General features: G+C 35.8%; 1 protein-coding gene across 4 annotated transcripts in view; it reads right to left on the bottom strand.

The window, feature by feature from the left end:
- mv (lysosomal-trafficking regulator mauve) overlaps positions 1 to 23969 on the bottom strand; it is a 1073830-nt gene that overhangs the window by 793518 nt on the left and 256343 nt on the right. For all 4 annotated transcript variants that reach the window (XM_090399251.1, XM_090399254.1, XM_090399252.1 and 1 more), the window contains exon 14: positions 5370 to 5459. In XM_090399251.1, the coding sequence (XP_090255377.1) occupies positions 5370 to 5459 (90 nt within the window). The remainder of the gene's footprint in view (positions 1 to 5369; positions 5460 to 23969) is intronic.

The raw sequence follows: 23969 nt of genomic DNA, 5'->3' as shown, positions 1-23969 counted from the left end.
GTGTGTCTTACTACACAATGGGAATGTATATGGCTCAATTCCTATTGGCTATTCAGTCCACTTAAAGGAAACATATGAGGACATTAAAAAGGTTCTGAAGTTATTAAAATATACAGACCATAACTGGATCATCTGTGTGGATCTTAAAATGGTGAACTTTTTACTTGGCTTTCAAAGAGGATATACAAAGTTTCCGTGTTTTCTATGCTTCTGGGATAGTCGAGCTAGAAACCAACACTGGAGTCAGAAACATTGGCCTCTTAGAATATCCTTAAATGTTGGAGAACAGAATGTTATAAATCAACCTTTAATCGACAGAGAAAAATCATTTTTCCACCTCTACACATCAAATTGGGTCTTATGAAGCAGTATATTAAAGCTTTAGATTTACAAGGTGACTGTCTCCAATACATATGTGAAAAATTTCCATGACTTAGTTATGAAAAAATTAAAGCCGGTGTATTTGATGGACTGCAAATTAGAACTTTAATGAGAGACCCAAATTTCATCAACTCTATGAACAAAATTGAGAAAGAGGCCTGGACTTCATTTATGATGGTTGCAAATAATTTTCTTAGAAACAAAAAAGTGTGCAATTACAAAGATCTAGAGGAAACAATGCTTGAAAATTTCCAGTGCCTAGGTTGCAACATGAGCATAAAGCTTCATTTCCTATACAGTCATCTTGATAGATTTCCCGAGAATTTAGGTGCTGTAAGTGATGAACAAGGCGAAAGATTTCATCAAGACTTAAAAACTATGGAAGATCGGTACCAAGGAAGATGGGATTCTCACATGATGGCCGACTACTGTTGGAGTATTCAAAGGGATTGCCAAAACAGAACACACAGCAGAAATTGCTACAAACAAAAATTTATTCCCTGAAACTCATGTGTAAGTAAAATTGTTATTTTTTTATAAATATTCTTGTAATTTTTAATGAATATTGTTAAGTAGTTATGTATCTAATTATCGGCCTCTCTCGCATTCGAAGTGTGCCGTTGCAGGTTCTTATGCATTTATTCGTTTACTAACAAGCGAGAGCAGTGAGCGCTCCGATTCTGATCTGCGCAACGCTTTGAATAATAGGCTATATCTTCGGGAATTTTTTGAATTTCTTGATAAAAAGTTAGGAACAGATTTTTAAAAGTACATACTTTCAGAAAATAATATTAAAAAATCGATTTTTTTGATCCTCTAAATAGTACGGCCTCCTTAAAACTATCAAAAACGTACAAATTAGCAAAAAGAAAATGCCATAGAGGAAAAAAACCTGACGTGATAGAGAAAAATGGGTTTGATATTTGAAATCAGCGCACCCAAATTAGTAAAAAACAAGTCTCATATAAAAGTCAGCAAAAATTGTGTTGGACAGTGTTATCTATATGGATCACATTATGAAGGAAAGTGGTATTAAACCTGATATCAAAATTGGAGGTGTTAATCTCAGCTCTTTGCTTTATGCAGATGATGTTATACTTCTAAATAAATCTGCTACAAGTCTACAAGATTCCATAACTAAATTAAATAACTGTTGTAAAAGATATGGTATGAACGTCAGCATTAACACGTTCGCTTCCACACTACTTCGGAATAGTCTGTTCCCATACACCGAGCAATTTCACTTCTTCAAGGTCAGTATGGTAATCTCGCTGCTGGCGGTAAGCGTCATACGAGTATACTCATAGTTGGCTTGTGCAGAGCATATACCGTCTATGAGAATACACAGTTTTGATGCTAGCTCCACAAGCCAAGCATTTTCACTTTTTCAAGGTCAGTACAGTAATCTCGTTGTCGGTGGTAAGCGTCATACGAGTATACTCGCAGCTGGCTTGTGTGGCAGGTTTACCAACTACGAGTATACTCGTAGTTGGCAGCGAACGTGTTAAAAAGACAACGACAATGAAAATAGGCAGAAATATTGAAAATATCAACTGCATTGTGAATGGAGACTTATAGAACAAGTAAAACATTTCAGCTACTTAGGCATGATTTTTAGTGAAGATGGTAAATTAAATATGGAAATATACAACAGAATCAACAAAGCTGGTATGGAACGAAGTCAAATGAATAAATTTATATGGAATAAGAGAGAAATTAGCCAAAACACTAAATTAGCTGTATACAAGACAGTGTTCAAACCAGTCTTAACGTATGAATCTGAGAGCTGAGTTAGAAGTAAAACACTTGATCAAAGACTAGAGACTGCAGATATGAGCGTCCCGAGAAAGATTAGTGGCGTGAACAGATGGCATCAATGTCAATATCATATTAAAAACGAGGATATTAGGAAAGAACCTGACATTGTTAGCATCCAGGAATGCATTAGCAGAGCTAATCTCAGGCAATTTGGTCACTTAAACAGAATGGGTGAGGAAAGATTAGCAAAACAAGTGTTCTCTGCCAGGTTGGCAGGAAAACGACCCAGATGAAGACTAAGATATAGGTGAATTGATACAGTAAAAAGTGCCTTAGAAGATAGAAATATAAGACCGAATAATATTGGAGTCTTGACATTTAACAGACTGATTTGGAGGAAAATTGTAGATAGGAAGTTAGTAATGATGTAAATTTTTCATGTAGTACTATCATATCCTGTACACCCCTTGAGGATATATATCAGGAATTTGATGATGATGATGGTATGTGTGTGGTAAAGGTTAGTGTGGGTTTCCCATGATTAGTCTTCTGTCTACATGGAGATACCTATATAACAATAATAATGATATAACTTTATATCCCAGATAGAGTTATATTTCTCACACATATATCCCAAACTAGAGATAGTTGTAGAAAGTTTTTTGCTTAGTTACAAAGTTATACCGAACGTGACAAGAAATTAAATGCCGATTCTAATCCTGTGCTTGCAAATTTTAACTACTAGTCTCCTTGCACACAGAGGCTGTTCACTTCTTATCAATTGCTTTAATCAGTATCCCATAATGCAGAGCACACTTCCTTTCGGCAACATATACTGCTCCGAATTATGAGAAGGATCACTACCCAAGCTGGCAACCTTCACTGAGGCAAAAAGTAATGGTAAGCTCATCATAGGTATAGAATAATAGAGGGTGGGGAGCCTGATAGGATTATGAGAAAGAAAAGATAAATGGATAGAACAAGAGAGAAAGAAAAAATTACCCCTAGCTCATTTGTATCATCATGTAGTTGTAAGCTATATTTTTCTCTTTTTCACTAGTCTCATGTAGCTATACAAACAAAAAATGAATTGGAACTAAAATCTAGAAGCAAACGGTACCAGGTGGGTAGATATTGGAAATGAACCATCTTGGTTTGGCCTTCTCTGCCTTGCATATTTCTCCAGTCATCAATAAAGTAAACCATAAAACCACATCAAATTAAGAGGATGAATACTGCATAATGGAGAAAGAAAAAAAGAAAATGAAAATTTTTGGCTGGGTGATCTGCACTATCTAGCAAAAAATTTAATAACTTCTAGAGTGCATTTTTCTAAATGTAAAAATTATCAGACTGGCCAACAGAATTTCTACAGCGGAATATTGTAAAGCATTTGCATATCATATTACTTAGGTTTAACCTTCAATGAGGGATAATCATTGGGATCTAGACCTAGTAAGACAACTTAGGTTAAATCAATGCAGAATTATGTATTTGCCGTAAGTACAAAAATGATGTATTGTCATATAAAATACATATTTTATATGACAATACATATAAAAAATGATGTATTGTCATATTAAAATACTATGAATGAAGAAATCTGCACAATGGGAAAAGAACTTGGATTTAATGAACTGGATAATAAAGATGTGAGAAACTTGCTTGATTCTCATGCATAACTGCTAAGCAAAAATGATCTCCTTCAACTAGAAGAGAACAGTGTGCATATGAAGAAAAAGATAAGGAGTGCGAACAAGAAGAGAATGTTATGACTAAGAAGATAACTGCAAAAGAACTTGAGCTAGTTTTCAATCAAATTGAGTATGCTAAGGAAATTTTGTTTGATGCTGATCCTGATATGGAACGAAGCTTTGAAGTCTGCCGAAATCTTGATAAAGCTATCGCAAATTGCATGACAAGACAAAAAACTCGAGCACAATTCAAACATCTTTACTGAATTTTATTATAAAAAAAAGTAGCTCAATCAAATGATTAGACATTACATAAAATTTTAAGCAACTGATTTTTATTAACTTTGATGATTTTATCCTGTAATATAGCTTATACTGTATTTTTTTCCCAAATATATGCTGACTGATGGATGAATTATAATTATTCCTATTGTTTGTTGTGTTTGCTTAATGCAATTTTGCTTAGCATGCATTAATTGAGAGATTAATTAATCATGTTAGGCGAAGGTTTCCTGTATTTGCATATAGAGAGGAGTACAGCAATATTCTATGCTGTACTCTATATGCTATGCTACATAACAACATACTCGTGTATGTCCCAAATAAAGGTGCTTTGCATAATGAGTTACTGAAGCAATTGATGTGAAGTCATGATGACACTAACAAATACAGAATTAATTTGCAAACTGCTTGCTTATATAGTAGGTGGGGGGGTAAAGCATTAAAACAAGATAATTTGTATAGTTTAATATTGTTTTTAACCAAGTAGTAAAAAAAAAAAAAAATCTTATCCAGAGAAATAACGTGCTACTTGTATATGGAAAATATATGATTTCTGCATTGATTCAATTTTGGTATCTTCCTCCATATTGCTCCAATTATGAGAATTCAATAACCCTTCCCAAAATGCACAGGAATGTACACATTATAGAGAAAGTATACTGTGTATTATGGGATACTGATGCAATTAATATGAAGTCAACAGCCTCTAGATGCTAGTAGACTAGTCATGAAGATACTTCACAAACTTTGTTTACTCAAATTGGGTAAAGGATTGAAATAAGAATATAACCTCTTATCCAGTATAATATATATCTCACAAATAAATCTATATGTAAGATAGCCATAAAATGCAAATTAAATTTGCATTTTATTGAGTGTTGTGCTGATTTTAAACCTACTGTACAAAGTGAATTAGAAAATCAAGAAAGAACACCTACTCATAGAAACTAAACAGGGAATTTTTTTTCAAGATAATCAATGCCTCCAAATAACCAGTGCTGGCTGTAGTCTCAGACTGAGTAATGTAACATTCCACCTTATATTACCTACAGTGTAAAGATATGAACAAACATGACGTAGTCAGATCTAATCCCATGGCCAATTATTGAGTTGAAGTACTATTCATTCAGCTAACTAGACTGTATGTATTAATAACTGTTTCAAAAAAATTGAATTTTGGATTAATAAAAAAAACTGCATAAACAAAGATAGCTAAAATGGAAAACAAAGATACCCAGTAGTAGAAATACATACCATAAAAGCTCTGATGTAACTGTTCCCAGAATAATGCATATATTCTCCAATAATAAATCTTTTTCAAAATCATCCTGTTTGACATTAAATCTATTTTCAAAAAGAGAGAAAAATAAATAGGTAACTACATAACCATAAAAAAAACAAAAAAACTACATATCTGTATTTATTTCAATTTCATAAATAAATATACATATATATATATATATCATATTTGAAATTTCAATATGCATTTTTTATGTTTTTATAATGACTTACCCACCATTCAAAGATTCAAAGAAAAAAAAAAAAAGGTAAAGTTGCCTTAACCTCTCTAGCAGCCACAATGTGTTTTCACATCCACCAAAATATGGATGTGAAGAACATGAGAGAGATAAAGTAATACAAACAAGAAGTGTGAACTATCAATTACCTTTATTGATATGTTAATCATTCATACTCATGAAAAACTAGTTAACAAGATTAACTTTCATTCACAGCTGCATCTTTGAGCTAATGCTACTGAAAGCAAGAAATTAAACATTTCCTATTTAACAAGATGCAAGACTAAATGTACACAATATATTACAGGCAAGACACATAATAACATATGATATTACAGTATGATTATTTTTTTCAAATCATTTAAAAAAATAATACTGTAATATATGATTATTTCTCTATCATCGAAAAAAAAAATGATGAGTATGGTAATTCAGTACATAAATATCTTATCAATTAGAAAAAGCAATGTCAGAATTGTTTGTGATACAAAGAATAACCTAATACAATCATTATAAAAGTATGGTTTCGAGTTACAGAAATAAGAAAAATGTGTTCTATGTTGGAAGAGTCCATGCCTAAGCAAATTATTATTATTATTACATACACCTCCAAGGAGTCCAAGACTCATCGAGGGAAGGCACCTACTCTACAAATCTCCGTTTCCACCACTCAATCCACCAACTACAGGAAACCACATTAGCTACACCATCGCCATCTACTGCTCACCACCACTAGTATTTTCACAGACAATCAAAAACATTCATGCCCACAGGCGGATTAGAATCAGCAGCCTTTTGGCTGGCACTGATATGCTAACCACTCAGTCAAAGCATACATTTTCATAAATTATTATAAATATTGTGATATACAAGATGTGGCTATTAAATAATGAGACTAGATACATAAATGTGGTTTATTATTACAATTGTATAACTTAATTGTTATCCCCTTCAACATACTCCCCTTCTCCATCTATACACTTTGCATAAGAATTTTCCTTCGAAGCAGTGCTGCAAGTCATCAGGTGTTATCTGCTTCAGTAGCGCTGCCGTGTTCTCCTTAACCTCATAGACCGACTGAAAATGGGTGCCCTTCAATGCAGATTTCAACTTTGGAAAAAGGTAAAAGTCGCATGGAGCTAAGTCGAGCGAGTAAGGTGGATGGTTCAACACTGGAATCTTCTTATCAGCCAGATAGTGATTTACAGACAGTGCACTGTGGACTGGAGCATTGTGCTGATGGAGAATCCAAGTGTTGTTCTTCAACAGATCAGGTCTCTTCTTCCTCACTCGTTCTCTCAGCTTGGCCAGAACCTCAAGGAAGTAATGTTGGTTAACTGTCTAATCCTCTGGTACCCATTCAACCATTACCATGTCACTGATATAAATATATATATATATATATATAAAAAAACACGATCCGCATTGCCTTCAGTTTTGACTTGCTCATTCTTACTTTTTTCGTTCTCAGTGATATGAGAGTTTTCCAGTGCATTGATCGTCTGTTTGTTTCTGGATCATACTGGAAAATCCACATCTCATCACATGTGATGATCTTCAATTTCACAACGAAACTGAGATTAATGCGCTGTCTAATGAGTTTCACATTAGACATTATTCCGGCAAAGCGACTTCGCACGTGTTTCTTTTATAACTTTTATAGCAAATAATGCTTATCTCAATTGCTTCTAGAGCCTTCAAGATAATTCATGGCACAAGCGCATCCCACTACTATGAGAACACAAATCACAGCACACTTGTCCATTATTTAACAGCCACACCTGATAAGTCATGTTATCTGCATTATTCTCAATTATAGTCCTCCCTGCACCTATTTCATTACGAATAGAAATTGAATAGTTAAGTGCTGACTAAGTAATTTGGTAACATTCAACTAAAACAATATAAATAATTTTATTGTACAACGAAACCAGTGGAGAATTCATGACTAAACAAATACACATAATAACCACAGTAATAAGTTTTAACAAGTAAATATTTCATCCTAAGTATCAAAGGACATCGTCAGTACAGTTAATTCAAACAATACTAGGAATAACATACAGTTAGGGTTTGTATGATTGTAGTATGCAGTAGCATGTTACAGAATTAAATTAAAATATATCTGGAGGGGGGGAAAAAAAGATTACATTAAAATAAGATAACATATATAAAAATTATTTTATACAATTTTATAATAAATTTAGTTTAATCCTTTATCCAAGTGTGAGCAAACAAAGTTTGCGCCTGAAAGTATCTTCAGGACTGGGGTAAGGTAGTACAACACTAGTTTTAACAAGTAAATTTTTCATCCTAAGTATCAAAGGACATCGTCAGTACAGTTAATTCAAACAATACTAGGAATAACATACAGTTAGGGTTTGTATGATTGTAGTATGCAGTAGCATGTTACAGAATTAAATTAAAATATATCTGGAGGGGGAAAAAAAGATTACATTAAAATAAGATAACATATATAAAAATTATTTTATACAATTTTATAATAAATTTAGTTTAATCCTTTATCCAAGTGTGAGCAAACAAAGTTTACGCCTGAAAGTATCTTCAGGACTGGGGTAAGGTAGTACAACACTAGGACGACTCCTTGCAAAGGTGGAGCAAGCTACCAATACTCCTATCTCAGTATCTCCCATAATGCAAAACACATCTCCTTGCGAATATGTCTAATGTTATGCATTACGGGAAGGGCCACTACCCAGACTAGTTTTGACCTTTATTGAGGTCTCTTCAGTGGGAGCCAGGCCCAAGTGGAGATACCAGTCAGAAGAATTAGCAAGGTCATCTCTACCTATAGGAGTTGCCAATTGGTGTGCCACCTTTTTAATAAATTACTCTGGATTTAGAGGAAGATGTTGAAAGTTTATTTTTTACTTGGTTAGAATACAATAAATTTAGTTTAATCCTTTATCCAAGTGTGAACAAACAAAGTTTGCACCTGAAAGTATCTTCAGGACTGGGGTAAGGTGGTACAACACCAGAGCGACTCCTTGCAAAGGTGGAGCAAGACCACCAACACTCCTATCTCAGTATCTCCCATAATGCAAAACATATCTCCTTGCGTATCTCGACTTGAGCCTGGCTCCCACTGAAGAGATCTCAATAAAGGTCGAAACTAGTCTGGGTAGTGGCCCTTCCCTTAATGCATAACATTAGGCATATCCGCAAGGAGATGTGTTTTATGGGAGATACTGAGATAGGAGTGTTGGTATCTTGCTCCACCTTTGCAAGGAGTCGTCCTGGTGTTGTACCACCTTACCCCAGGCCATGAAGATACTTTCAGGCGCAAACTTTTTTTGCTTACACTTGGATAAAGGATTAAACTAAATTTATTATATTCTAACCAAGTGAAAAATAAACTTTCAACATCTTCCTCTAAATCCAGAGTAATTTATTAAAAAGGTGGCACACCAATTGGCAACTCCTATAGGTAGAGATGACCTTGCTAATGCTTCTGACTGGTATCTCCACTTGGGCCTGGCTCCCACTGAAGAGACTTCAATTAAGGCCGAAACTAGTCTGGGTAGTGGCACTTCCCTTAATGCATAACATTAAGGGAAACATATCCACAAGGAGATGTGTTTTGCATTATGGGAGATACTGAGATAGGAGTGTTGGTAGCTTGCTCCACCTTTGCAAGGAGTCGCCCTGGTGTTGTATTACCTTACCCCAGTCCTGAAGATACTTTCAGGTGCAAACTTTGTTTGTTCACACTTGGATAAAGGATTAAACTAAATTTATTATATTCTGCATTATGGGAGATACTGAGATAGGAGTGTTGGTAGCTTGCTCCACCTTTGCAAGGATTAGCCCTGGTGTTGTATTACCTTACCCCAGTCCTGAAGACACTTTCAGGTGCAAACTTTGTTTGCTCACACTTGGATAAAGGATTAAACTAAATTTATTATATTCTAACCAAGTGAAAAATAAACTTTCATCATCAAAAAATTACACAATTTTGTATGACAATTTCCCATACTTTAGGAATAGTAAGAACATCATTATAGTTTAGATTTATCTGTGAAGTTTAATATAAATAATGCCTTACTTATAATTATTTTCCAATAATTTATTATTTTCAGCTAAAAAAAATCCAGAAAATAATCTGAATTTGTGAATAAAGTTTGAAGTAATTCCTTTGCATTGATTCTAAGAAATTTTAAGTAACTCGAATGTTTCTAGCATATCCCCTTTTTTCAGCCTATCAATCAATTTTTATAATCACAAACCCTCAATCTATCATTAGAGGAAACAACCTTACAGACAACTCACCATCTTCGTCGCTTGCCTCTGGATCTTCACCACCACTTCTTCAATCCCAAGAAACTAAGGTGACCAAGACCTAGGCAGAGTGATCAAGATGTGGTTGTATAAAGTTATTGTAAAGAGAAATGATAGCATCCTTATCTCTGTTAGACTTAAGAGTGTTCTTCCATAACCAACTAATCATATGTACCTTGGCTACTTTGCAATATTCTCTCTGAAATTCAACTCCCTATCCAACAACATCCAAATTCCTACCTTTCTCAATTTCTGGTGCACGAGGGTGGTCATAAAAGTTCTCAGCCTAACAATGGAAAAACAAATTTATTATTTCAAAATTATTTTTATTTTTCAACATAATCTCCCCTAAGACTAATACATTTATTCCAGCGATGCTTGAGTGCCATTATCCTGTTAGTGTAGTGGTTCTCAATAAGATCTGCAAAATGCCCCTCTACAGCTGCAATCATCTCTTGATTCGAAGAAAATGCTGACCAGCAAGGAAGAGTTTTAGTTTTAAGAAGAGACAGAAGTCAGAGGGAGCCAAATCTGGGGAAAAGGGTGAGTGTTCTGACAATTCATAGTGCAGATTCCTTAATTTTCCCATTGCCAAGACACCTTTGTGGGAAGGTGCATTGTCCTGATGAAAGATGGTTTTTTCTTCTGCAAACTGGGTCTTTTCTCGTGAATTTTTTCGTCTAGTCTGGTTAAAAGATTGGAATAATATTCCCCGGTTATTGTTTTACCCATCAAGATAATTTAATAAACAAAAGGCCCTTAGCATCCCAAAACACCAATGCCATGACCTTTCCTGCTGATGGAACTGACTTTGTCTTCTCTGGTGTTAGAACAACTGGCTTCAGTCCACTGTTTTTGATTGCTGTTTGGATTCTGGTGTGTAATGGTGAATCCAAGTCTCATCCACAGTAATAAATCGACACACAAAATCAGTTTTGTTCTTGTTAAAATGTTCCAAGCACTGTTCAGAGATTTTCATGCGAGTGCGGTTTTGATCTACTGTGAGCAAGCACGGCACCCATCTTGTGCAAAGCTTTTTCATTTGCAATTCTTCATGCAAAATATATCTTACACATTCTTTTGAAATGCCTATAGTCTCAACAATTTCATGCACTTTGACTAAACGGTCATCCAATACCATATTGTGCACTTAATCAATGATCAAGTGCACAATATGGTAAATACATCCAAAAAATGTAACAACAAATTATTACATTTTTTGGACGTCCTTCACTTGGATCATCTTCAAGGCTGGTACGGCCATGTTTAAACTGCAGCCCATTTCTTAATTGTGGAAAGCAAAGGAGAAGAGTGCCCATAAACTTTTATGAACGTTGAATGAATTTCTTTTGGTTAAACTTTCTTTTACAAAGAATTTTATAACCACACAGTACACAATTTTATCCATTTCAAGGGATACAGACAACACTTTTGCTTCAGAGAGCTGTATAAAAAAAAAAAAAAAAACTGATAGAATGACTTGCAATTTCACATGGATGCTTAGGACAGATGTACCAACTTCGAAAAAAAAAAATCTTGTTGCCAGTGTTACCATCATCATCAGGCAGTAACAAATTGTAAGGTAATCCCAACAGATCAAGTAGCGCAGCAACACAGGCTGCTGAGCACAGAGTTTAAAATAAGGTTAAAGGTAAGAACCTTTGGAAGCATTGGGAGGAAGAAAATTAAGTGGTTTCGCTTAAAAGAAGACAGTGTGAGGAACCGTTTTAGGGAGAACTGTTAGAGAGGATTTCGGATGGACTGGAAAGTGTACAAGATTGGTGGTGACATAATTCAAAAACAATTCTAAGCTGTGTAATTGTGCATGCTTGGTGAAACATGCGGAAAGATTAGAGAGCAGAAGGAGGGTTGGTGGTGGAATAATAATGTACAAGAAGCAGTGACGGCTAAGAGGAAGGCAAAGCAGAAGTGGGACGAGTCAGGAGTGGAAGAGTACAGAGAGAAAAAGCGAGAAGCCAAGAGAGTTGTTGCACAGGCAAAGGCCATGGCATATCAAGACCTTTATGATCAATTAGAAATAAAGGAAGGACAGAGAAAGATTGATCGATTGACAAAATGTAGAAATAAGGCATCAAAGGACATCGCACATGTGCAGCAGATCAAAGACTCTGGAGGAAGGGTATTAAAGAAGGATGTGGATATAAGAAACAGATGGAGAATATACTTTGAAGAGCTTTTGAATGAAGAAAATGCAAGGACTCACAGAGAAGATGGGCAGTCTTATGAGGGGATGGTGCAGAACATTAGTAGAGTGGAAGTAAAGGAGGCCATAAAGAGGATGAAGAATGGAAAATCGGTGGGCCCTGACAGGATCCCATTGGAGGCATGGAAAGCACTGGAGGAAGAGGGACCTGACCTGTTGTGGGACCTGTTCATGAAAGTTTGCCAACAGGAAAATATACCCAAGGAATGGAGGGAAAGTACTCTTGTCCTCATCTACAAGGGTGAAGTGGATGCACAAGACTAAGAATTACAGAGGAATAAAGTTGATGTCCCACACATTGAAAATCCTAGAAAGGGTTCTTGATGGAAGATTGAGGAAGTAGGTGGAGATTGCAAAGGAGCAATTTGGCTTCATGCCTGGTCGATCGACAACAGATGCTATCTTTGGGTTACGATAGATAACAGAAAAGTTTCGAGAGAAGCAACGGAGCTACATCTGGTATTTATTGATCTGGAGAAAGCATATGATAGAGTGCCAAGGCAAGAAGTCTGGAGATGTCTGAGGGAGAAGGTACCAGAGAAATATGTCAGGCTGGTGCAGGTGATGTACAGAAATGTGAAGACAAGAGTTCACACCTGCCTGGGAGAAACAAAGGTTTTCAAGTGACAGTGCTGGCAATGCTGACCATTGCATCAAGGGTCAGCATTAAGTCCATTTCTGTTTAATATTGTGATGGAGGTGGTGACGGAGGAGGTGAGAGAAGACGCGCCTTGGACTATGTTGTATGCAGATGACATCATGCTGTGTGCAGAATCAAGAGAAGAAGTGGCAGCTAAACTGGAAAGTTGGAGGAAAGTACTGGAAGAGAGAGAGATATGAGACCAAGCAGAAGTAAAACAGAGTATATGTGTTGCAAAGTGGATGGTAGCCAGGAGACAGATCTAGAGCTGGAAGGAAATGTCATCAGAAAGGTTAGGAACTTCAGATACTTAGGTTCAACAGTGAAAGAGGATGGCTGAGAAGGAAGTGGGATGCAGGATACAAGTGGGATGGAGGAACTGGAGAGAGAGAGAGATGGCTGGAGTGCTCAGCGATAAGTGGGTGCAAATCAATCTAAAAGGCAAAATCTACAGGACAGTAGTGAGACCAGCTATGATGTATGCTATGGAAACTGTGGCCCTGAGGAAAAATAACATCAGCAGGATGGAGGTAGTGGAGATGAGAATGTTTAGGTGGATGTGCGGTTTGACCAGAAAGAATCGTCTGAGAAATGACTATGAAAGGGTAACGGTAAAAGTTATGAACTTAGAAGCAAAGATACAGGAGACAAGGTTGAGATGGTTTGGTCATGTGATGAGGAGGGAGGACGAGTATGTGGGAAGAAAGGTCCTACAGATGGATGTGCAGGGGAGGAGGAAGTACGGGTGGCCAAAGAAGAGATGGAGGGAGATGGTGGAGAAAGACTTGAGGATGAAGAACTTGAATGTGGAGGAGACTCACTACAAACAGTGACCCTACTTAAGTGGGAAAAGCTGCAGAAGAAGAAGTGTTGCCATCTATTATCGAGGCCGAGAACTTTTCAGACCACCCTCGTATATAATTCCATCAATGTGGTATCCAGCTTGTAATCTTCTCAATTCCAAAATGCATAACTTTACTTTATTTACTTTTCACAATACACTGACATGCATTATGATTTGCTCATACTACCATCAACCTATTTAAATCATCCTTCAAGCACTGTTCTTCGCCTTAATTAACTACTGCCTTTAACAATTATGCATCATTGGTAAATCACTGAATATTTCCCTTCAAATTATCTCCTAGATCATTTATATACAAATTAAAAACACTAGTGGTTCAAACACAGAGCCTTGTAGCACATCTGTTTTCTCCTGGATTCTGCTCGATGATATAATACTCATTAGTATCTATCCATTAGCCGTCCTTGTTTCCAGATCACTAGCTTCATATCCAACCATTTTTTGTTCCAATTTCCTTGATAGATTTTCATGAGATAGAGTATCCCGTCAAATGCCTTTTCAAAATACAGGGCATCATTGTGTAGTTATTACCATTATGCAATTGAGCAATCACACTATTATCGAAAGTAAATTACTAAAGTATGACCTATCCTTACAATTCCATGCTTCCACATTGAGTATCATATTCTTATCTATTCAGCCCTAAAATCTGTCTTTGAGCAACTTTTCCAATACCTTTCCCATCAGTCCCCTTATGACAGACTCTAAGACTGTAACAACTTCTAAGTTGTTACAGTCTTAGAGTCACCTTTACACAAATTAATATTTGTCCACCTTCTGCAGTGCTTTGGGACTTGACTAGAACTGACACTTAAGTTAAACAGACTATATCAGAGATAAAGTCAAAGATAATGCCAATTTCTTAGCATATTCTTTTAATACGTGAGATGTATCCCATCTAATTGCACTACCACATTTGCATTGAGATACAGAACGATCCTAAGTACTTCCAATTTATCAACCTTCATTTTCACATTAGTTCTTGTCACATCTATCACAGCAATATCCTTACTTGCATGATAGACCCTTGCAAAGTGATTGAAGTAACATAAGTATTTTATCTGCTTCCATCTTGTCGCCATCATCAGCAGCACTCAAAAAAGTTATCCCTCCATAGTCATTCTTCCTTTTACTTGCCACATAGTGAAAGAACTCCATGTAATTTCACTTTGGCTAATTTATTCTCACAATCTCATTTAGCCTTCCTTACCATGCTGGTCACTTTCCTCCTTAAATAACCTCCAGAACACTTTTTAGATGTGTGCATGCAGATCCTACTTAGTGATACTACTTATCCATTTAACTCCTACCTGACCTTGTGTGGCCATGATAATGCTTTGAGCTACCTCCTCAGATTCTTATAATCTGCCCTATAGTTCCACTCATACCCCTTCTTCAGTTTTCAAACATGTAAATTCCATGTTTAGGAAGTTCACAAGTCAAATCCACATGATCACCCCCAATTGGAGACAATGTGGCTATTATGGTTAGTACGGATTTTCTAATCCTGTGACCAGATCCATCATTGAAAAATCCCAAGGCCCCCCACCCTTTCACACATTGTTTGATGTAATTCTCTCTCACTTTTAATAGAAATAAATTCTATTTCCTTCCAGCTATCTCATCTCTACTCAAATTTATATCTATGTAGCTGAAGTGCCCATAATAATTACTTGACCTGTACCCACTGTCTTAATTTCTTGCATATATATATTTCACATCACACCCTGTGTCTCTAGCATATAGGCACCAACAGATGTATACTTTCACATTACATTACATCGAAATGAACTGTTATCCACACCATTGGTTTTCCAGTCACTATTCCTTTTGGCCACAATTCATCTGCTAATCAGCAGTATGCCTCTCCCCTGTCCTATTTTCTTTAGCTTCCGAAATTACTGTATCCCTTCCTCTATCCATGAAAATCTGTTGTTAGCCAAGTCTCTTTAATGCTATAACTTTTGACAAGGTTGCACAAACCAACGCTAAAATCTCTTCCATCTAATTCATAATTAATTTTATTATGTCCCCATTATATCCTTCCATCTAATCATGATTAAACTTATAAAGACTCCTACAAACAATAACAGTAACAATGTGACTAAAATGAATCTCCCTCATAAACCAATCCCATCAAAAAAGTCACATCACAACCAGACACAACATACAAACCAAGCCAGAATCTCTTCATTAAAAACTTACTTTCATATCCCCTTTTTTTTAACATCTGTGTCATTAATAACACAAACATAAATTACATTCACCACCAACTGCTGTCTTCCAGACCAGACACAGTATTCCAGAGAGAAACACAGATTACAGCTACATTTGTTACTGTCCACATCCAAGGCCCACACATTTCACGATTCTTTTCACCACTAGGGTGGAACTTGTACCTTTGTGAAATCTAACACAGCCTGAAAGAGAATGACTATTTTAGAATCCCTGCTTTTGACCTTCTCTGGCTCAAGGTTTCCTTGTCCTATTTAGTAACTTTCATTTGTTGCATTTGCTGGTCTCCAAACAATAAAAAACACTCAGATTGCTTCACATCATTTTCAATGAAACTTGACCACTTGAAATCCAGCTATCCAAATAGTGAGGTCATCTTCCTAGGCAATCTTAATGTCCACATTTCCAACTGGCTCCCCTATTCCAATACTGTTGACCAAGCAGGATGAGAAGCAGAAGTCTGCTATAAGTAATGACCTAACACAAATTATACATCTACTTACTCGAATTCCTGATAACCCACTTCACTATAGAAATAGTCTGGAGATCTCTTTTTTGGAGATTGACTTCCAGATACACTTAGAGTTTACCTCTTCTCTTGGCAAATCAGATGACAAATTTGTATAATTCACCTCTCAAACAAAATGCCCTGCCTCTCTTGCAACCACTCCCTACCTTGAATCCTCTGGCAGCAAATGATCAAACTGGGATAATTTTCAGAATTTCTAGTCCTCCTCCTTTCCTTTCCTTGGTCTGACTATTATTTAAACTTATATGACCAAAATAATAAAAAAGTGCTGTGAGCAAGTTATAGAAATTATTCTCACTGGCATGAAGATTTCGTCCCCCATTCAACCCCCATAATCCCAGTCTGTTTTCCAAACATTGGTTCAACTGAAAGTGTATCAAAGGAGTCAAAGGGAAAACTTTAGCTTACTGATATGACTCGTATCAAGAATTTTAGCTCCATATTCTGCTTATACAAAAGCATGCAACAGATGCAAATCTGATTTCATGAAGGCCAACAGCAAAAATTTTGGCTCCTGTCCAAATGGAAGCCGTACATTCTGGTCCCTCATAAGGCTGTTGGATGCAGCTTCTGCTATCCTGCACTTCCATCTCAGAATCATCCTGATGGCACCACTGCTACTATACCCAAAGGTAAAGCCGACCTCCATCCTGATCACTTTTTTCCATGAACTCCTACATAGATTATCAAGGGAAATCACCTCTTACCATATGAGAATCCATGCACCCTACCCTCCTATAGTTTTTTAACAAAAAAATTTGTAAAACTAATAAATAAAAGCCTTCTGGTCCTGATGGCATTCCCCAATTGTTCTCAAACACTGCTCCAGAATACTCATAGTTAAGAATTTATGGAATCACAACACACGTGTTAAAATAATTACTTTACTTAATATTAGGAAAGTAACATTCAACGTTTCGACCTCTGCATTGAGGTCATCACCAGGAAAATATATATGTATGAGATACACGCTACATACCACTGCACTTTACAAAGGTAAAATGAATCTAACTGCTTATTAATCTTTCACCTAGCCTGACCTCTTGTGGAAAAACATTAAATTAAAAAATTATAAAGGGATTAAAAAAAGATAAATATAAAAATACATTAAAATAAATAAAAAATAAACAAAATATTTTCAAAAAATAAATTAATTAAAACCAGAACTACATTAAACATTTCTAAAGTCCTCTTATATTGGGATTTTCTTCTGGGCTTGTTCCAGTTGCTATAAGGGTTGCAGATGGGTACTCCACATTCTTGGAATAATTAATTCTTGTAGATAAACTTATACGTTGGTTATACATGACTTTAAATTTTTCAGGAAATGACAACGTATACTAAAATATTAATTAAAAAACTTTAATCAATACTGTCCAATATTTGGTCATGTTACATTGCCATCTTCTGGGCACATAAAACTATGATATGTGCATGCAGGCACTAACAAATGAGGCTGAAGAAGGAAACTGCCGTTGGTCCAAGAGTCTTAAAGGTGCTCCCTAGTGGTCTAAATTGGGTTGTCTTGGCTGTTGGGCTGATGTTCTTAGGATGAACACACCCCAAATTTGGGGCAGTCTCGTGCACACAAATTTGGCCATTCTCTTGGTCGACACCAACGAGGATATTTGTGTGCTAGAAGAAGAGCTTGCCGCTATGCTGAACAATGACCTTTGGACGATCCTCTCAGACGTCTGTAGCACTTCAGCAGAGAAAGTATTTATTAAAATGCGATGTCGGCACATCAAAAAAGGTGAGAGTCTAAAAAAAGAACTCTGTTTCCAAACCTCAAATACTGCTCAACACGGTACTTAACCTGTCTTCCCTTACCCTGAAGCACTCAGTTGTCTGAGTGATTCATATTTGATTCTCTTTCATTTGTATAGCCTTTATTTCTTTTCTTATTATCACAGTGCACATGCCCGAAATTTGATTCTTTGTTGTTTTTCAATGATGGCCTTCTACTAGAAAAACGGTACCATGCAATATGCCCAATCCTATCACATTTGAAACATTTAGGGGGTTCCTTAAGATCTCTTTGAGTATAATGATCCTAAGATTGAGATTTATAGACATTGGATCTTTGTTCAGTCATTGATTCTAATTTTATCATCATGTCATCAATTTGGCTTAACATAGGCTGGTTCTGTCGTTCAACTTCTAGTCTTATTGTTTCATTTATCTTTTCTGCATGCAAGACATGAGGTTCTGTGGATGTAACTGAAATGGTCGCCAACTGTTATAATACAGCATCGAGTTGATCCATCACAGGCTGTTGTAATAGTTTCATCTCATGCTTTATCATGGAATTCACTTCTTCCCTACTAATCTGATTCTTCTCTGTCATAAGGCTTTCATTACAATTAGACCCTAGATTAAAATTAATGGACTTCTGTCCGTCATTTTTCCCTTGATTTCGAATTACTATTTTCCTTAATTACATTAATATGGCCTAATCTGGATGTGGGACAAATGTCACCAAGCATTTGTTCTTTTTCTCTCACAGCATTGTAGCAATCCTCTAGGTTAGTCAGCCTTTTCTTATATGCAGTTTCTCTTAATTCAGGTTTTAATCCTTGCTTAAACTGGAGGAAAACTGCCCAGTCTAGGTGAGATCTATCTTCACTGGAAATACTGAGACTGTTGGCTAGGGTTAGCAGATGATTATAATAGCCTGTTATGCTTTCCCTATCCTTCTGAGGGCTTCCTTGTAGTTTCCAAAGATTGGGTCCAATGCTCCTTAGTTTCGAGAATTGTGAGATTAATGTTTCTTTAAACTTAGAATAGTCTAGAGTTTCTTTCAGAATCGGGGAGGAATATAGGAAGTTCTTCGCTTTTCCCACTAACTTATTCCTAAGCAAAATTAGCAACTGAAAATCAGACCAATTTGCCAATTTTCTTAGTTTCTCGATATAGGAGAAAAAAGCTAAAACATAGTCAGTTTCCTCTCCAGAGAATTGTGGGAATACCTGTTGTGGATTCACCATTCTGAAAAATTCAGTATCGTCCATACTAGTACTTGATGATAGGGCCATATTGATATACCAGTTACAATTTTCACAAATCTAAACTTCAAAATTTCTTAATATTAGGCTTGCCTGATTCACTCTATAACTTGCTCACTTTGATTTATTTATTTCTATATATATTCAGGTCTATAAATCAAATCCTGTCGACTGCTGCACCATTGTAAATTTTAATTTCCTCTTGCATCTATTTCTATTGTCTTGTCTTATCTTATGTCACCATTATAAAATTTAATTTCTCCTTTATTTACCTTACGTATTGTTCTCTTTAAATCTTAATTATACTTATATTGCACTTGTATCTGTGCCCTTAGTAAAATCCTTCTCTAGTAAGACTTTATTCTCTTAACTTCTATATTTCTCTTGGCCGATCTTTACATATAAGAACGATGCTAGTGGTTTGGGGGACATAGGGAATATTAATGGTCAATGCCAACTCCCTTGTCCCCACACTGGTTCTAATTCCTTTTTCAGATTCAGGGAAAATTTATTTTTCACTGTGCCACCCCAAATCCTAGATTAACAAAGAATGTAGAATCAAGGAACCAGAAACAGTTTAGTTTACAATCTTATATTACTATAGGTTACGTTTGCAGTCGTAGCCCCACCATAAATTAATCTCCCGCTGTGGTCCGTATTTTATGAGCAAGTGCAACAGAGAAGAAAATCAGGCAAGTCATCAGTTAAACAAAAAGAACAAAACATTTAATTCAATCGATACATATTACACATTATTATTACACTCTGATTAAGTAATCTGCAATTGCTAATGAATGAGCTCTAATTTCATAGATTCTCTATATCTATCTTAGCATGTTTGACAAAGAACTTCATTTATGATTTACGACTTATATTTGAAAGATCACACTTATTCATCAATATTAAAGACATTTATTAACTGAATTACTAATGTAGCTCCACGTGCTCTCATACAATTTCTCTCACAAAATTCTCATAACTTATTCAATCATTAAAAGACACAATTCCTAGGCTCCACATACTCTCGTACAATTTCTTTCACAAAAATACTCATAAATACTCTATCATTAAAAGAAACAATCTCTAGAGTCCTTCCTAAAATTTACAGATATCCTTTTAGAACCCATTTACATAAAAAAAACTATACTGTACATTACCAATTGCTGGGGAAACTATTTGGCCACCTCACATATCTCGTCAGGACAAATACTTTCGACTCCACATTCGTTCTGCTTTTTCTGAGGAATTCTTCAAGGGTTCGATCTGCACACACTTCTGCCTCCAAATATAAGTAGACGTTTTTCTTTGGTGAACTGGTTCAACATCGTAACGAAATCTCCGTAAGCATCGGTGAATATCTTCTGTTGGGCTGGTTGCCGATTGGTAAATTTTCGGGAAATCCACGGCAAAGTTCCTCAGTCATTATCTCAAATCCGCAGGAAACGAGGGCATGCCATGAGGAGGCTCCACACACCACAGCAAGACCGCATGAGATCCGGAGCATAAGAGAGCACAAGCCTAAGAGTAAGAGCCTTTTTTCTGGTGCTGAACGACTTTTTTCATTGCACGCCACACGTTAACACTACATCATCGATTTCTCCTCCCATTTTTTTAGCGTCACTTCACGTCACCCAGTACTGAGCGCCACACACGGAATCCTTAGCGTGATTCTCGGACTGCATGAGTGTGTGTGTGGGGGGGGGGGGGGAACTACTTGCATACGCAAAGGGTGCACCTGTACTCTTTGTTGCATGTGTTTCTATTCTGACCACTTTTATTTAATCGGATTATCTCTTTCTCCCAGCAAAGCAGTAAGATTTAAGCAATTTAGCAATTCATACTTTACATTATAACAAAATAAATGAAAGATTCTCAGTTTAGTAATATTTTAGTAATTTACAAGAGTTTAGTATATTCTGATATATCGATAATTGATTCAAAATGTAACCCATGTTAAGTCTGAAGGAAACGTAAATTAATCCAATTTTAGTTTCATTCAGAACTAAACAACGTCACCGATGGTGGTTACCCCGCAACCTTTGGACTTTTGTTGGCAGTACATTTACTTCCTTGCATAGGACACAGTTTTAATACTAATGTTTAAATATTATACATAATCCAAACATATAATTTCAATAGCATTGTTTACCTATAAATTTATTAAAACCAATCTACAGCTCATATGAGAAAGAAGAGAAGCGTCAGCCAACAAAAACTTTCCCAGTTAAAACTGAAGCATCTCAACCAGGATTATCTCTTTCTCCCAGCAAAGATTGTCTTATGCTTTCTATTTTACCCTTTCTATGTTAGTTTTCTATAGTTTTATAAATATTTTTAGTTTTATAAATAGTTTTCTATTTTACCCTTTTTTATGTTAAACATGACATGTTTTCTGATAAAATGAGCATGATTGCTAGGAGCAGCATGTGTGTGTTCTTATTCAGTGTTGTGCTTCCTGTTAGATTTTGTATGTGTAACTCTTTTGTTGAAAAAGTTCCCCCCTTCAAGTAGGTGCCAGGAAGGGGAGGAGGAGGAAGAACCCCTCTTTCGAGTCTTCAAAATTCAAGGAGAACCGACCTACCAGTCCAGAACTCTGGGGCCATAGGCACATCCCCCTAGTGTATATATATATATATAAAATTAAAGATTAATAACTTTGATAGTTATCATAAAAAAAAATAAAACACTTGTTCCAAAATGTTGTAAAACTCATATCAAATGAATAACTGATGTAATTTATAATTAAAGATGATCTGGAACTGTTATATGACATTCAGGCACCGATATTAACATTATTAAATCTTTTTTTTGTTAGTTTATATTTGGATGACACTGAGTGGCGCTGAGCTCACACATCAAAAATATACTTTGATTTTTGTATCCTTTACTTTCAACGCACAAGATTAAACAATGAATTTGGGCTTGAAACTCCTGTAGATGCAATGGCATTAGTATGAAAAGTAGGATTCCTGCAGAATATAGATTTGAATTTGAGCTGATACCTTCTCCTGAAACTATTAATTGAGAAAAGAAGAGAATTCAACTTAGAAATGCATCTAACATTCATGGATTATAAAATATAAAAAAGTTTGACAAGACAGACAGACAGATGTTTATTCTTTGATATACTAAAAAGCGTTTACCTATAAATTTATTAAAACCAATCTACAGCTCATATGAGAAAGAAGAGAAGCGTCAGCCAACAAAAACTTTCCCAGTTAAAACTGAAGCATCTCAACCAGGATACAAAGATTGTCTTATGCTTTTATTAGGTGGCAGTGCTGAAGGTGACTTTAAACACAAGCCTATGTTAATTTATCATGCCAAAATCCAAGATCTAACATTACTGAAGAAACCAGCATACTTGGAAAAGAACTTGGATTTAATGAACTGGATAGTGTAGATGGGAGAAATTTGCTCGATTCCCATTCAGAACAATTAAATGAGAATGATCTCCTTTAACTAAAAGAACATTGTGCATATGAAGAAGAAGAAGATAAGGAGTGTGAACAAGAAGAGAATGTTACGATTAAGAAGCTGACTGCAAAAGAATTTGTGCTAGTTTGCAATTACATTGAGCATGTTAAGGAAATTTTGTTTCATGCTGATCCTGATATGAAACGAAGCTTCGAAGCCTGCCAAAATCTTGATAAAGGGATCGGCAGCTATCGCAAATTGCATGACAAGATGTTGAGCACATTTCAAACTTTTTTTTTTTTTTTGTAAAAAACTGGCTCAACCAAATGTTTAGACACTAAATAAAAATTTAAGCAACTGATTTTTTGATGATAATTTCTTCTTCTTCTTCCTTTCCAGGCTTATAGGCCAAGTGGCCTGTTCCGTACTCAATTCCATCTTTTTAAGGGTCTTCCTTCCTCTGCATCGAGTACCTTTTGCATATACTTTTTTTTTCAAATTTACTCTAACTGATGGAATTATTATTATTGTTGTTGTTGTTATTATTATTATTATTATTATTATAATGATGTCTCCATGGAGTCAAAAGATTCATCGCAGGAGACCCTACATTGACATGCTAACAATTATTCACACAATACCTGTCATACTCACAGCCACCTCTGGCAACACATTCAACCCATTCACAACCCTCCAAGCAAAAAATCTAGTTGTAACACCCTTGTTAACCACACTCTTATACAATCTCCAGGGATGGCCCAATGTTCTTTCCCTTCCTGCACTGGTCTTAAAAAATTTAGTGTCAATCCTATTTATTTATTTATTTCATGTGCGAACTACAGAAAATGTATGAGCATACATATAAATGATTAAACACACACATTTAAAGAAATAAACATTACAAGAATAGGGATTAAAAGCATACATTAAAAGACAAAAATTCCACTTGCATGACATATTAAGCAAAAACATAAAATGTCAAATTTCACTCATCCAGTAACTAATATACTTTAAAGCTGTTTCATTACACTGCATTAAATGTTCTCGGGTACATATGTTCTTGCCACATTGTTGACCTTGTAGCTTTTATGGAATCAACCAATGGTTCCGCTGAGCGAATAAC

The sequence above is a fragment of the Typopeltis vanoorti genome, chromosome 10 (genome assembly GCF_054136105.1).
Source record: "Typopeltis vanoorti isolate ZY-2024b chromosome 10, IOZ_Tvanoo_1.0, whole genome shotgun sequence".
Classification (NCBI taxonomy): Eukaryota; Metazoa; Arthropoda; class Arachnida; order Uropygi; family Thelyphonidae; genus Typopeltis; species Typopeltis vanoorti.
The sequence above is the reverse complement of the archived record's forward strand: the minus strand, read 5'-3'. Positions and strand labels throughout refer to the sequence as shown.